This window comes from Odontesthes bonariensis, chromosome 6, assembly GCF_027942865.1.
Source record: "Odontesthes bonariensis isolate fOdoBon6 chromosome 6, fOdoBon6.hap1, whole genome shotgun sequence".
Classification (NCBI taxonomy): domain Eukaryota; kingdom Metazoa; phylum Chordata; class Actinopteri; order Atheriniformes; family Atherinopsidae; genus Odontesthes; species Odontesthes bonariensis.
This window is the reverse complement of record NC_134511.1, coordinates 19,771,825-19,788,086: the sequence shown is the minus strand read 5'-3', so window position 1 is coordinate 19,788,086 and position 16,262 is coordinate 19,771,825. Positions and strand designations below refer to the sequence as shown.

At 37.5% G+C, this 16,262-nt stretch overlaps 1 protein-coding gene across 3 annotated transcripts in view; it reads left to right on the top strand.

The window, feature by feature from the left end:
• The window catches only part of grid2 (glutamate receptor, ionotropic, delta 2), a 559,974-nt gene that overhangs the window by 89,552 nt on the left and 454,160 nt on the right, over positions 1-16,262 (top strand). For all 3 annotated transcript variants that reach the window (XM_075467787.1, XM_075467788.1, XM_075467790.1), the window contains exon 2: positions 1,447-1,602. In XM_075467787.1, the coding sequence (XP_075323902.1) occupies positions 1,447-1,602 (156 nt within the window). The remainder of the gene's footprint in view (positions 1-1,446; positions 1,603-16,262) is intronic.

Here is a 16,262-nt window from a genome sequence, read left to right as displayed (position 1 = left end):
TAGAATAGTTAATCTCTTTGTGTTTTGCTCGAATGCGTTGTCCAGGACTTTTTGTCTCACCTCATATATACTGCATGATTAGAGAAACAACCAAGACTCAATCAGTGATGGGGAATTTACAGTTTTGAGATGCTGCGGGATGATGGAGGGAATTCATTTTTCATGAGGCTTTTTGATGAAGAGACAGCAGACAGCTTACTGCTCTTCAAACAGCATATGATTTGCGTGAGGTGTGTGTTTAAAAGCTGTGCTGAGCTTAATTGTTCTTTTGAAGTTGAATTTTATTAAGATTTTCTTGAAATATAGTATATAAAAACAACATTTTGGCATTCAAGGTTAACGCTGGCCAGATAATATTCCGGATCAGGTCATTTAATTGTCTCACACTGTTAAATTACATTCTAATAGCTCTAAAAGCATTAAAGCTAGTCTGCTTTTTTTAAACCACGGAGCTAAGTTGATTTAGGTGGTGCACCCTTAATGCTATAATCCTACTGCATTAAATGAATACTTTTAGGATGATTTTAACCACCATATTCTCGCACAATGTTGTCAGCATATCTGCCTCGATATGTGGTATATAATATTTGTGGTATTAATGCCAAACTGTACACAACCAATTACAGCAGCAGAGCTCTAAAAAACAGCCCTCAGCCAAAGTAGACTGGTTATTAATGAAATTGGCAACCTGTAACTTAAACACAGGCACAAGCACACACATTAACACTATGTGAAGCTTATTTTCCAGCCAGTGAAATGATGTTAGCAGTGTCTCACTGCATTGGTTTTGCACAATTAGAAGTTCAGTGGATTCAGGGCCTGAACTGGGTCAAAATGAGAGGCTAAAAGAAAAGTGGGGAAAAAAAGGGTAATAATACCTGGTTAATTGTGTGTAACAGTGTAAAGTAAATGCCAAATCTTTACCAAGTGCCCCATGTTGCCTCATTCCTTTTCCTTCAGTAGCACTGCAGGCAGATTGACATTTAATTGTACAACTGATGTAGTATTGATTAGTGGGAACTTTATCGGCTGCTACAACTACTGGTACACGGTAGTTCTTTTTTCATTTCCCCTCGTGTTGCAGACGTTTTGGCTGAGTAAGGGTGTCACTGTTAGTGGCAGTGACTGACCCTAAAATAGGACCCATTTTCTCATTCAGGGGCTACATATTTCAAGAATTTATTAAAATGCATTTGCTACTGTAAGTCCTCTTATATTCATTGGCAAGATGAAACCTTCTGTAAATACTTTCCGCTTGTTGTTTGGCTATTTATTGGGGGTGGAATCTGATGAATTTTACTTTGCAATGTGCGGAGGAACTCATCAATGCATACTTGGATTTTGGTAGCTGTTAATATAGTCCATCTCATGTGGAGCTGAAGGTTGAACTTGGTTGTAGTTTCTCTGAAATTCTCTGATATCTTTTTTTTGCTTCTCTTTCAACAGGTGCCATCTTCGACGAGTCTGCACGGAAAGATGATGAAGTGTTTCGTCTTGCGGTGGCAGATCTCAATTTGAACAATGAGATCCTGGAAACAGAAAAGATCACCATCTCTGTGGAATTCGTTGATGGGAACAACCCTTTTCAGGCTGTGCAGGAAGGTATGGTGATAATACCGCAGTATGTTTTCTTGAAGTTACACATTCATTGGACAAACTTGATTCAGCAAGTAAACTATGACACATATATCCAATTCAGCATAAGTTTCTTTTGTAGTAGTATTTTTTTTTTGTTGTTTTCAATATATGTAGCACAGCAAGGGACAGGAAATCCATTTTTTGGGACGAAAGAAAATAAATAGTCAAAGTCAGAGTTGGCACCAAATCAGCCGCCATCCTTGATTTTTCTCATCAATCGGAGCTTGTATGACCTTTGAGCTGACCTGCATCACAATCAGCTGAGGACCGGGATTTGATTTATTTCTTTCCTTGTCTTTTGGGTTGCCAGTCAGTTTATTCAATATAAATCAAGTTTGGACAAGAAAACTAAATCTTGAATGTTTAGTCAAATAATGGAAATGTGTACATACTGTTTTTCATTCAGATTGGTACAGATTTATATTTGCCAAGACGTTCCTGTCAGAGAATTGAAGAATCCAACTGCTGGTACGCAGCCAAAACCAAAGGGTTTCATTCTAAATTGAACGTTCAGTTTGAATTTGGTGCAACTAACCTTGTAGTAAAGTTTTTGTACAACTATTTTTGACTAAACTACCAAAATATCATCAAGTATGGATACACTGGTTTTGGCAGTAATGATGAGAAGGTTATTTTGAAGTTACCAGTGTGCAGGAGCACTGTGCTACTGTAATTAAGCATTTCACTATTTATTTTACACAGGTAAGTGGACATATTTTCCAAATGATTTGATCCATTATTGCTAATTCATGATGCCTATGCACAATTGATCCATTTTTCCTTAACCTTTGGTGCTTGTTTGCTGTTGCTGGTAATTTCTTTCAAACCTCTCATGAATAAAGAAATTTCCGCCAGCCATTTAAAAATGGAAATGTTGAATATGCTGTCATGTGACTATCATAGCTCATTTTACATTTAAAGTTTTCAGTCACGAGAGCTAGAGTGCTTTGTGTTTATTTGCGGTCTACATATCTATATGAACTCCTAATGACAGCCTTCCTTTGTACCTACACACTCATAACATGGAATGCAATTGAAGCAGAAAGCAAAAGAATATGTTGGTGTATTTTGTGGCATTGCAGTTGTCAGTGCTGTAGAGCAGAAACAATCACATGCTCCATATGTATCAGTACACTATCATAACAAGAAGACAGACATAAAACACTTCCATGTCAAGGCTGGTGTACACAGTGGTACATGTGAACAAAACCAAATGAAAGTCATTTTTAGATCACTTTTTTCACCACTCAATTGAAGTGCTATGTGGACAAAATGTCTCAAAGTCAGCGATGAGCTGGATTAGCTCAAGGATTTGGTTTTTACCCCTCATTCAAAAACAACAAATAAGTACAACTAATTTACAATAGACCTTTCAACCATTTTAATCTGAAAATACAGCTTCTTTCCATATAAACCACAGCTACAGTGGCTAAATAAGACTTCCTTTTTTTTGTGTGTGTATGAATGTTTGATATTCAACCAAAAATCCTATTGGAAAGTATGGGAAAATCTATTTTCTTCTTTCTTGATACTTAGTGATTAGTGGTTTTATTTAGACATTTCGGTGGTGATTCATTGTTTTAAAGATAACATGTGAAGAGAGGTATATATTTTTTTAAATGAACAGACATTTATTAAGACAAAAAAACTGAAAGGATACTGTGAGAAGGGAAACAACATTTCAAGTAAGGACTCAACTCACTTGACTCACTTTGCTTAACAATTACACTATGTCAGCATGGCCGTAGCGACATTAGAGGACAGCGAGGTCTGGACCTCCCTTATTTCACCCGAGGTTTTTTTTATTTTTTTTTTTTTTATTTTGGACCGCCAAAAATGCCCAACTGAATCAAACATAAAAAACCTCAAAACCTCTGTGAAACGTGCTTTGCAGATTGTGGTTAACATCCATGGGCTTTGTTTTCGTTTTTTGCCTGTGTGAGTGAAAAAGACTGTGCGAGTGGAGTGGTGTGACTTGTGGAAAAGAACGCAATTCAGCAGACATCGCAAGTGATTAAGCCTGCGCAGCGCAGCACTTGGGCGCTACCATGTCCAATGACAGACTGATGGGCCTGGCGATGATGCACGTACATCAGAAAGTGGAAGTGGACCGGGAGAATATCCTTCGACGTTGGGATGCCTCTGGTCATAGGAGGATTCAGCTTGCATTTGATGAAAAAGTTGATTGTTGAGATTTTAGGTGATGCCATTTGTACTTTTAGGGGCTGTAATTTGCAATGATTTATTTCTACTTGAATATTATTTTTTATTTTGGAATATCACTACCATTCATCATTCAGTTCAACAAGTTCAAAGTTATCCCCTATATTCTTTAAAAACATGGTGGTGTACTATAAAAAAAAATTTAAATTTAGTACAGTACATTTAAAAAAATAAATGCTGGTTTATACAATTAAGACATTTAAACAATACAACTCTTGTGTAACCTGTAATTTAATAAATACATTAAAAAATATAAATATATATTGTACATATACATAAATGTAGGCTATATATTAAAAACTATATAATTAAAAAAAATATATATATATATATCTATATATATATATAGATATATATATAGATATATATATCTATATATATATTGTAAAAATTTCGGCACGCGCACTACGCGCGCGCATCATGGACCTCGCCTATTCCAAAATCCTGGCTACGGCCCTGTATGTCAGACAAACACAACTATTGGCCAAATGCACTACTATTGCTGACTGGAGAAGCACAGATTGCTCCTGGTACCATTTGTTTTCATGGAGAAGCTGGCACTAAGTAAAATGTAATGAAAGTGTCCAAATTGAGTGTTAATGAGTCTGTTTGGCTGAATGGCTGCCTTTTGAGTAAATACTTCCTTTTAAATAAGCAGGGATTAAAGGTAGGGTAGGAGATCCTGGATTTTGAGTCCAGCGAAGCTGCATTTTGAAAATACACAGGTAAAAAGTCCCAACCCTTTTCTTCACTTTCCCCCCGAAGGCACGCCTCTAGAGTACATGAACGAGCACGAAGATGCACGAGCGCTGTTCTGACAGCAAGCATCAATCGTTGCCGTATTTAGTATTTAGTATTTAGTATTTAGTATATGGTAACTATACATTTAATAATGCTAGGTGCTAGCCAAGCTGGCTCTAGTTTAGCTTCCTGCCAAGCTTCTGGACACGCAATTCGTTCACGGAGCAGGGTACGCGCACAGGGGGAAGGAGGGGGAGGGAGGAGCAGATTGCAGTTTGATAGACGGCATCAGTATCCAATCATTGTTAACAGTCCGTTCAGTATGATTGGATAGTGTTTTTCCTAGATTGTTCGTTCTAGAGGCCACTAAAACTTTTCATATTTGTGTCAAAACTTTTAATTAATTGGTTGCAATGGTGGTGTGAAGAGTATGTCAAGCAATATGTAAAAAAATGTTCCAGAAAAAGATCCCCTACCCCACCTTTAACCAAAATACAGGAATAAGCATTCATAAACAATGTAATGACACAGCTACATATATTTCTTCTGTAATGTGTCCTTTTAAATTCTGAAACTTCGGACTAAACGAAACTAGATCTGGTAGTCTCAAATTGCAGGTGACACTTAATTGAAATCTCGCTTAAGCTTAGACAAATAATTGAATTGCAAACTACACTACAAAGTTAGTAATGGAAATTTGCATCACAATGATATTAGATGTCCTAATTTCATTATAACAGAGCAATCGATGAGCATCTTGCTGAGCTAGATGAAAGGAAACGGGTAAAGAGGAACAGAGAAGTGATTTCATGTGACGAATGGGTCTAAAATAGCTCTCTACCTCAGCATTTTTCACTATAGTTTTATATGCAATGCTTGGGCAGACTTTCCATTTTGATATCAAATCAACAAAAAACCCTAGTGGATTTAAAATAGTAACATGAAAAATTCCAAATTTTAAAACTCTTTCTTTGATTTGGATAACTGAAAATCCAGTACAAAGACCTCATTATCAACTCATCATGCACATACTAAAATAAACACACACGGAACCTTTCACTAGCCTTGACTCAGAGAACAAAGGAAATCTTGGAGAATACATTTATGAACTTGTTTGCATTTCAGTCAAAGTGCGTCTCTGTCTCTGAGATTCGCAGAAAGGACCTCATGAGACAGACCTGTATGTGTACGAGTTTTAAGCCTGTTTTGGTACCTCGAAGAGCCTTGCAAAGGGCGTTGCTTTGATAGGAGGACTCTGCAGTGATGTTTCGTACTCTGGCTGTAATTCTTTGAAGTCCCTATCTGAGTTGTTCCATTATCGGTGTTCCTGGTGCATATGGGCCACATTTCTGTTTGTTCTTGGTTTTTTGGGGGGGAATTATATGCTCACATCTCCCGGCTCCTGCATTTTTTTTGTCTTTAATTGGTTCTTGGACTTTTATTTCTTACAGTTGTGTTTTTACATGTCAGTGTTTATTTTCTAACTTAATTGTTTTTATGCATGTTCCTTTTAAGCAATTCCACATGTCACATTCACGCAAAGAATTATACATCAGGTTAGATACAACTATGATTCATTGTTTTGCTTGGGACCTCAGCCAGCTACTTCAATGTCAACTGTCAAACTGAGGCAGCCTGTAATATCTTTGCCTCTCTCCCTGGACTGTTGGGTCCCCCAAAGTTTCCGTTTTCAGGTTTGTCAAGATGTCGGAGGCACAAGGAATTGTCCCCTGTATACTTGTCAGATTTGTCCTAAACATACTGTATAACTCATTTCACTGCCGGTCTGCCTGCTGGTCATCCATTTACCCATGTCTGTGTACAGGTAGTTGACTCTCTTGTAAATTGATCGTCTGTCTCCCCATGTGCCTGCCTAACAGTACATTTATCTTGCTAACTGGTGATCTGGCTGGGAAGTCAATTACCTTTTGTATAATGGTCTCAGCAGCTTGGCGGTCTGAATGTAAAACTAAAGACGGTTTGTTGCATATATTAAGAAAAATTCATTGTTTTCTGAAATAAATTACGAGTAGGCTGTGTAATGTTTCTATTTTGGATTTACTTCTTGTTTACATGTACTCATTATGGACCGAGATGTTGTGGCAAAATAGTTTTTTGTTTTTGGTCCCCCCCCCCCCCACTTTTGACAAAAATAGAAACAAACTTCTTTAATTTTAAAAACAGACAAACAAATTAGCCTTGGAGTAAAATGTGTAATTTATGTAGGGATTTTTCTGAAATTAACACATGCTGTAAATGATACACACGGTCTTAAAAAAATGCTCAGACACACAGACTATTATTAAGTTCAAATGTCTGTTAAGATTTGCATGGCCAGAGAGTACTTTCATCCATCTTGCTAGCATTTCCACATATGAGGTTCTGTCAATGAGCCAACAGGTGCAGGAGGGAAGCCCAGACATTCCTATCCCCAGCGGCACTCTTCACCTCATCCTGGGGGATCCTGAGGTGTTCCCAGGACACAAGGGAAATATAATCCCTCCCGAGTGTTCTGGATCTGTTCCCAGCCCTCCTCCCAGTTAGATGCACCTGAAAAACCTGCAAAAGAAGGCAACCAGGAGACAACATATTATGTTGTCCGAACCACATTAGCTGTCTTTTTTCCATGCAGAGGGACAGTGCTCTACTCCACACCCTACCTCTAAGGCTGGATCTTGTGACCATACGTGAGGGCTGGCATGAAGATGTACCTGTGTATCAAAAGCTGCACCTTTTGGCTTAGCTCCCAAACAGACCAGTGTTTTTTCAGATTTTGTTTATTAGTAATTTGTTTTTTTCTTTTTTTACATAATATACTCTTATTTAATTGTTGGTGCTGTTGGCCTAAATAACTGTAGCCACTCATCATGGTAGTGAATGTGACAGACCCTGTTGATAAGGCTTATACGGTATACAAGTGCCTGATGCTTTTTCTTTAGCTTTCCAAAGGTAATTGAAAAAATCAGCTAACACAACATGCTCCATCTGTGTGTCCTTCCTGATCATTTCCATTTCTTTTTCACTTCTACAGGACCCCTTGCTCTGGAAATACAGAGCTGGTAGTTTGTGTTACATTACATTCACTAAAACTAATTTCTCTCCACTGTTACTTTCTTTAATTTGCACTTGTGGTGCAAATAACATTTACTATATGCAAATGACACATTATGGGAGTGTTCACATCTGTTTATGGATTAAAATCAGAGTGAAAGTCAAGTTTGTGCACGTGTGCGCAATTTAATAATGATGGAGCTTTATAAAAGACAACCATGCATATGCACAGTTTTTAAATATCTGTTTAAGGCATTTGGTCCCAGCTGCAAACAGCTCATTGCAGATGTGAAACGAGAATCCTGGAAATTGATGTATACAAATCAGGCTTTTTCAGTCTTTTTGAGCCATTTCTTAGCACATGCTCTTCTGTGATAATTTTTTTAAATAATTTAATATTCTTTTTTATAATTGTGGGTATTAGCCTCTTTACCAAAATTTTACAATTTTTCTGCCCTACATAAAAAGCAGTTCATAGATACTTCACTGATTCTAAACTGATCCATCGAAAGTCATTCTGTGCATGTATGTAAACTTCTAAAAAGGACTCAAATAATTAAGCTTGTGACAGATATTAGAATTTTTTCAGTGGTTTGGTTTGTACTTAACATATGTGCAAATTATTGTAAATTGTGGTGTGAAAACATGATCAAAGCATGGTAGCATTTAGGGATTTAATTAAAGGATTTCTATAGCCAAGCATTTGTAAACAGAGCCCACTAGTTAGTGGTATGATTATTATCAACCTTAACCACATGTACTCTTAAAGGGCTAGATTTGCATACATGAAAGGATATACTGTAATTAGCACTTCTCCTTTCATATGGTTTTATCTGGCATCCAAGTGTAATTAGCTGCAGATTTGCAAAGGTAATGGCTAATTATGTAATTAGTATTTGGGACTCATTCAGAGACATATTCTTCGTGAAGAAGCGCTCAAGAGGTGTTGTTCCATGGTGGGATTATTTGGAGATCATCAAGATAAAAAATAGAAATCAAAATGCAATTTTTCTGCAAGGAGGGAGAGATGCAGCTTCAGTCGAAGCACAGAGGGGGGAGGGTGAAGTGTTGTGGATGTGATATGCCTGATGTCTCTGTAGAATAATGAGATAAATGAGGCTAAGTGTATGATCAAAGAGAGCACTCGCAAGACTATCGTGATTTGTGTGTTTCACTAACATTTAATTCACAACACAGCCGCTAGTCTCCTGTGTATCTGCTGCCATTAACATTGAAAAGTAGTAATGTGTTAATTTCTGCTGAAAGATTTTGGCTTTAGTTTATCAAAAAGGGAAGAGGAGGTCTCTCAAGCTATGAGATTTAAAGAAATGGCCCTTACTATATTTTTCAGGAATATAAGTAAAGTATGTAAAAGTTGTTATAAAAAGGGGCCTACCATGTGCTAAAAGTGGAATAAAGAGGGCCGTTTACATAAAATCGTGAGCTCCAGCTGCCATATTTAGTGACATATTTTATCACAGACTGAAGCAGAGTTTGCTGTCACGTCATGATAAATAAAATGTATGGTGAAGTGTAATGCAGGTAATGTAAGTCAATATTAAAGTGCAATGAATGGTTTGAAATTAGGGCAAATTAACCTGAAAAGGATGTATCACACATCTGTCACCAGCCTGTGGCTCTGCACACACACACACACACGCACACAGATTACATCTGCTCCTCCTGTCTTAATGCACATACACACTAAATCAATACACAATCATGCACATGAGCATTGCTTCTTGGGTGAGTTACACTATCGACAACTAAATTTAGTGATTTTTAAGATCTTTTTTTTCCCATTACTTTTAATTTGACCCAGTAGCTCTGGTGGCTGATCAGTCTGTTCACTCAGTGGCAGATTGAACAAAGAGCAGCACTACAGCTGGCTGGGATGCAAACGTGAGTCAGAGGAAAAATTGGAGAATACAGTCTGTCACAGGTAATGGAAAATAAATGGAAAACACAAAAAGCTAAAACCTAAGTACTGATACTGATACCAACCACACAAAAGTGTGTAATAGATTTTTTTTTTCACAGTTCAGTATGATTTTAAGTGAAATCAAGAGACGATTAAAGAGAATTATCTTTTTGAATGATTTACCATCATAATTTATGGTGTTCTCTGCCCTGGGGGTTTTGTGTGTGTATGTGCGTGTGTGTGTGTGTGTGTGTCTGTGTGTGTGAATGTACACAACTGTCTCAGGATTGTATAAAAAGGGGTTTGGATTAAATCATTCTCAGCCCGCTTCCCACTCGTCCATCCCCCTCTATTCTCCCTCCTTCCTGCATGGTACCTAATTGTTGGTCTGCTCCTGTCACTTGTATTCACATTTCACTCGCGACACCATATCCCCACAATTCCATAGTCCAACCTGGCTAGACGGTACTTGTGGACCAAGTGGAGCTGTGTGTGTGTGTGTGTGTTTGTATTCATGTCAGTGTGTGCCTGCTCATGTCTTCATTGATTAAAGCAATAACAATCACCTTATTGGATAACAGCCTATGGAAAGGTGGGGGATGAAAAGAAAAGGAGAGCAGGAGGAGACCACAAGAGGGAGGGAACTCAATAGCTGTCTCACCTCATTTTTTTTAAAGTCTTAGCTTAGTCTTTGCACACAGGCTACACAACTGCAATTATGTGCATTTTGCCAAACAGAATGATTTAAAACATCTTCACACATTTGTTGAAATGTATATAAAAAAGAATCAAAATCGCAATGTCTTGACCCAGGCTGTCAGTGGATGTGACTGTTTAGTATTTAATTAATTTTCAATAATGAAAATGAAACTATACTATTATTATTAAACTAAATAATAGTGTTTCCATTCTCAGAGTAACGGTTGTTGTCACTTCCACCTCTTTCCACTTTCCATAGTGGCTTCTTAACCAGCATCGGCAGTTACTAAATTCCCTGCTATTGATTATCCAATTAGATCTACATAGCCTATACCCTAGCAAATTAAAGTATAAAATGGTACAAGATAGAACGAATGGATCTTTTTTTTAAAGACAAAATAATGGTGACAGTTCTCAACACACCAACCACAGGAAAGATGAAAATTGAACAGCATGAAATTCAGTGCGGTCAGTGTGACCCTGAATGGTCAAAATAGGCAGAATTGATAAAAAATTCTCTCCCTTTTGAGTAATTCATATACAATAATAAAACAGAGGAAAGGCATTGAGCCTGCATGAGGTTACTTAATCCCATAATTGTTTTTTAAATTTCAAAACATTCAAAATTATACTCTTATCCTTTCTAGTGTTAACATCTGCAACACAAGTGAGGAAAAATGCACACTTGTTTGGCTTTACAAAGTAAACAGCATCAGATTTCATCAATATAAACTGCATTGTTTTATTTTATATGCATTGAAAATTTATATAATTGCTTTTTACAAATAATATTAATCAGAAAGTTGATTCAGCCCATGGATGAATGCAATCAAGTGTAAAGAGGCTCTTGAAGAAAACATGCTGCATAGTGCCGACAACACAACTGGTGACGATTCTCTTTACAGAACCAAGACCTCAGGATCCAGGAAGTATTTTCCAATGACGATGAATAACCTACTTGAATGTTTTTTTTGTTTTTTTCTTTCCTTACGCAACACTTCAGTAAGTGGAAAGGTGGAGCTGTTGATGATCCTCTCTGACACCTGAGACACAGACCCATGATTTCCAATTCCAAAATCCTCATTTCATCCCAAAATGTACTTAGAATAATGTGGTACAAAATATAGCGATGAAAAGTGTCAGCAATAGTGAAGATTAATTGTGCAGGCTGCTAATACTAATAAATTGTGATGTGTATAAAAATGATAATAAAAATGCTCCTTCTTCTTAAGTTCTTAATTAAAATTTTAATGGATTAGAGAGACTGAAATGTATATTTAGAAGTTTTGTCATCCTTTGAATTTATCTATTCTGACACAGTGGAACTAGTTGTGATTCACAGGGATGATGGGGTATAGTGCTAAAGTCAGCATGAAGCAAATGCCTTAAGGGTGTGAGAATTATTTGACTGCATGAGTGTGTTGAGATTAACTAAATCAGACTTTGTCATTTTGATGACCACACTATAGTGATATAAGCACATTAAAATATAAAAACACTTTTAAAGAATAATACTAAAGAGGCAACATTTGGTGTAATTAAAATTTAACATAACTGTCTCCTTGTTAATGTCATTTACTTTTATGTTTATCAATTTATATTTTCAAAATGATTTTCGTTCAAAATCGTATATAAGTAAATTAAAGAAAGGTCTCAGAATCAGGGCATTTTGACTTTTTCTTCTGAAGATTGCGGTCCCCTCTGTTTGTAAAATAGCCATATGCCATTTAAAAGATTTAAAATATCCCCTCTGTGGTTGGACACTCAGTCTGAAATCCAAACACAGCCAGAGGAGAATAGACCAGCAGAATTCAAGACGCTGGATTCAAGACATACAACAGTCAGTTGTAACATTATGACCACTCACCTGATATTGAGTAATACCCCTATTTGCTACCAACATAGCCATCGAGGCATGGACTCAACCTGACCTTTGAGGGTTGTGGTATCTGGCACAAAGCGGCCAATAGCAGATCCTCTCTATGCGGCCTCTATGGATAATACTCATTTGTCCAGAAAATCCCTGAAATGCTTGATTGGGCTGAGATGTGGAGAATTTGGAGGTAGAGTCAACACGTGAAACTTGTTGTTGAATAGTTCAAACCATTCTTGAATCAATTTTGCATAACATCATGGCATGTTTTTCTGTTGAGAAAGGTCACTGCCACCAGAGAAAATAATTTTCAGGCATGAGGTTTACTGGGTTGGTAACAACAACTCTGGCTTGATCCAGATTTAAAAATAATACTGGGAACTTTTCAAGATACATATTATGATCAGCTGTATTATGACAGTGATAAAAGCTTTAAATGATACATGACATGATACATGACAAAATCAGAGAAGTATATTTTTTCTTTTCTGCTTTTTTTATGATATAGTTACACTGCGAGGAGGACAAACAATAGCCGCATTCGGACAGAGCATTTCTAAGAACGGTCCACCTCGAATTTCGTTCTAATAACTGTCCTTCCCCAGGGGAACTGTTTCAGTTTGCATTCGCACATGAGTCGGGACCTTGATAGGGACTGAGGCTACGCAACCGTCTGCGATAGTGACGTGTTACTTTAGCGCCACATTTAACAACAAAACAAAACAAAATCTGCAAAATGTAAGGAGAGATGAAAAAAACACCACCAAGAAACTAATATGGAGAGCGGGGAGGCCCCCGTGTTCATGGTCTGCATGATGGTGATATTAATCATGGACGATCACATCAGGCGTCTAATATCGAGACTGGAAGAGCTCACAGAGAGAGTCAGGATCGAGCGCAGGCCATACTTCTTCGTTTCATGAAGAAAGGAGAGCAGAGCGCCGCAGACAATAGAGACCAGTGTAAGTTTAACTTATTAAACACGCGCCAGTTTTGTCTGTGTCGTAGGAGGAAACATTTCAGCCGTGACAACATGACATGGGGCGTAGCTACCGACCACCAAACACCTCCTTCAGATGTGTTCCTATTGAACCTAGAACAGACCCAGCCTCGGAGAAGGAGCTAAAATGGTTATAGGAACTGAGGGCGATGGTCCCGAGTTTCTGTATGTGCGAATGCGGGAAAAAACGTCCCCGTTCCTTAAAAGGTTATAGGAACTGCCAAAGGTTCCTACAGTGGGAATGCACCTAATGTCCCTTTTTTATTGGTCATATTTTATAAATGTACTTTTACTTAGTTAAAACCAAATCCTTGTTGCATTTGCAATAGTAGAACACTCAACCAACTCTCTATGTTGAATCTGTGTCCTCCATCATGAATGTTTCATCAGCATTATTTAATTTACTTCTGAACAGCTAGACAATGCTTCAGTGTTCTCTACTGACAAGATGCATTCAAATTTAATTCAGAATAAATGAAGCCGTTTCATGGTCCTGGTTTTGCACATGAAGAGTTTTCAATATTTGCCCCATTCACTTCTGCAAAGGCCAGTCTGAAAAAATAATCAATGAAGCAAGTATTTTTATCTTAATTATGTAACCTCATGGTGATTCTGTGGAAACTGTTTCTACTTTTATTTGAACTTTGTTACTTTTTAAAAAAAAATCTAACTTTTTGAATGTACTTGCTTCCATTGATACAAAAAGACTGTCCTTGTATTTCAAAAAGGAGTAAAAAGAAATACATCACAATCATCAGGCATCAAAAACATAATACAGCTTCTCAGAGAAGACTTCAAATACAAAATGAAAGTGGCATTGCTGTTATTTACACTTAAGCGTGAGCTTTTCTGTGACAATGTGACTTTGGTCTTATATATCCTGTGTTCTGTGTATTCTGGATCCAGAGGATTACTACTGGTGTGCAACACGGAGCCTTCACACAAACGAGTAAAAAAACCAAAAAACTACGGTAAATGAAAGAAGTGGGCAGCCTCCACTGCTGATTCAAATGTTCCAACACCGACATTTTTGACGCAGTATCAATGCATCGTTTTTTTCTACTGAAAAAGATTGAATTTCTTTTTTTTTTAATTTACCCTTATCTGCCACTCATTATAACAGAGGTGTACAGTATTTGCTTCGTCTTCTTTACCTGTTGCTAAAAATAAATGCATATTTTCTTTATGCACTTTTCCTTTACATCTACCCTCCTCATGCTTTGTTTCAGTCACCATAATATGACGCATTGACATCTCACTTTCACTGAAATTAGCTGCCATTGAAACTGGGGCCAGTATCATTTAATTTAATCTTATGTTCCATTCCCATTTTTTGCCACCCTCTGTCATGTTTCTGGCCACCTTCTGCATCTTTTTGTGTTCATTTTTTGATGCAAATGCACAGAGCAGTCAGCTGCCATAGAGACCAGAGACGTCTTATTTCCTAAGGCCATTCCTTGACTAAGAGCCTGGAGGTTCTCTTCTGTCATCCTCTCTTCATTTGTGCTCTTATCCAATTGGCAAACAAAAACCTGAACACACAAACAAACACATACGTACACAGTTGAAGAATACATGGTGGCTTTCGTGACACATTGACATTTATCTCCTAATCCTTATCCATCAGGTTTTTCCATCCTCCTCACTGCAGTGGTCATGGTTGAATTTCAAAGAGATTAAACTCCATGTTCTTTTATCTTTGTCTATTTTAATCATGTCTTTCTCATCTTTCTTTCTCACTTAACTTTTTTGTCTTTAAATTTCTGTCATTATTAAGAGATGAGTTGGATTAATTCAATTAACTTCCCTACTAATGAGACCGGGAAGGGAGGGGGTGTATCCATGGAAACACAGACATTTTACAAGAGGCAATGTGATGGTATGTTGTGTGCATTCGTGTATGTGTGTGTGTAGGGAGTCCAGCAGCTGACAGCTGGGTACAAACCAGATCCAACCAGTATTTCAGAGCTTTGAATGTGTGTCATGTGTTTGCTCAATTGGTGGTAGCTCTGTTAATTGGTTTTCAGAATGAAATGTCATTTGAAAAAGAGTCAGAAGTGCATCTCTATTGAAAGGTTTCCTTCCTGCTCCAACTGAGCATTGACCAGTGCTCACTCTTTCTTTCTGTTGGCCTGCTCGACAGCCAGTTTTCCCCTTGAAAAGTCAGGGAAAATAATCCCCATGCAATGTTTTGTTGTGGCTTCTCTCTCTCTTTTTTTTTTCCCCAGGGAGAACAGTTTTATCTGAAAATGGCATTATTTGTTTGTCTTAAGATTTAAATTTCTACTTTTTGGAATTTGAATTGTTGGATCAGGGGAAAAAGTTCACGTCTTTCCCTTCTAATTAAATAGTGCATCACTATCTTGATGATTCCTGAAATTACAAGTTAGCAACTTAAGTAATGTAAAAAAATATACTCAAAAGGAGGTTTTATGGGGGAAATGTTCATGAATGCTCTACATTTATAACTCTTTTGATCTTGTTTTGCTCTCCTTTGAAATACAAAAGAATATGAACATTTGCTGAAAGAAGTTTATTTGTTTGACAATATATCTTTTTTTTTATGTTTAGTTCCATTTGCTTCTCACTGATCGGAGCCTTGCTCTTATTGTCATATCTGCTTTCTGTTTTGCGCTGAAGCATTATTTTTTTATTTGCAGCTCTGGCACAAGGTGTCGTACGGGAGGAATTTTTGATGGATTGTTTTAATTGGCTATTGCAGTTTTGATTGACAGTTAAGATCCCTCTACATTGCTCAGTATAGCTAGTGGGCCTGGTGTTTGACATGTCAGGGAGACCAGGAAATGATGAGGATTAGCAAAAATAACAGCCATTAGAGAGGGATTACTTGGTGCTGTGAGGAGAACCAGCTGATCCGATGTGCCACCAGCCGGGAGTTACCGAAAGTCGATAACTTTGGAGTGTTGTACTCACAAGACCGTAATAATACTTGCCATTGGAGTATAATAACACTGGAGACCTCTTTTAGGAGGCCTAAAAGATGAGTTAATGCTAAAGGATTGAAAAGTAAACTGATAGTCACATCACACTGTAACAAATCAACGCTCCACTTTACAGTGTCAGCGATGTTGGGGCGGGAAAGGGTGAGTAAAACA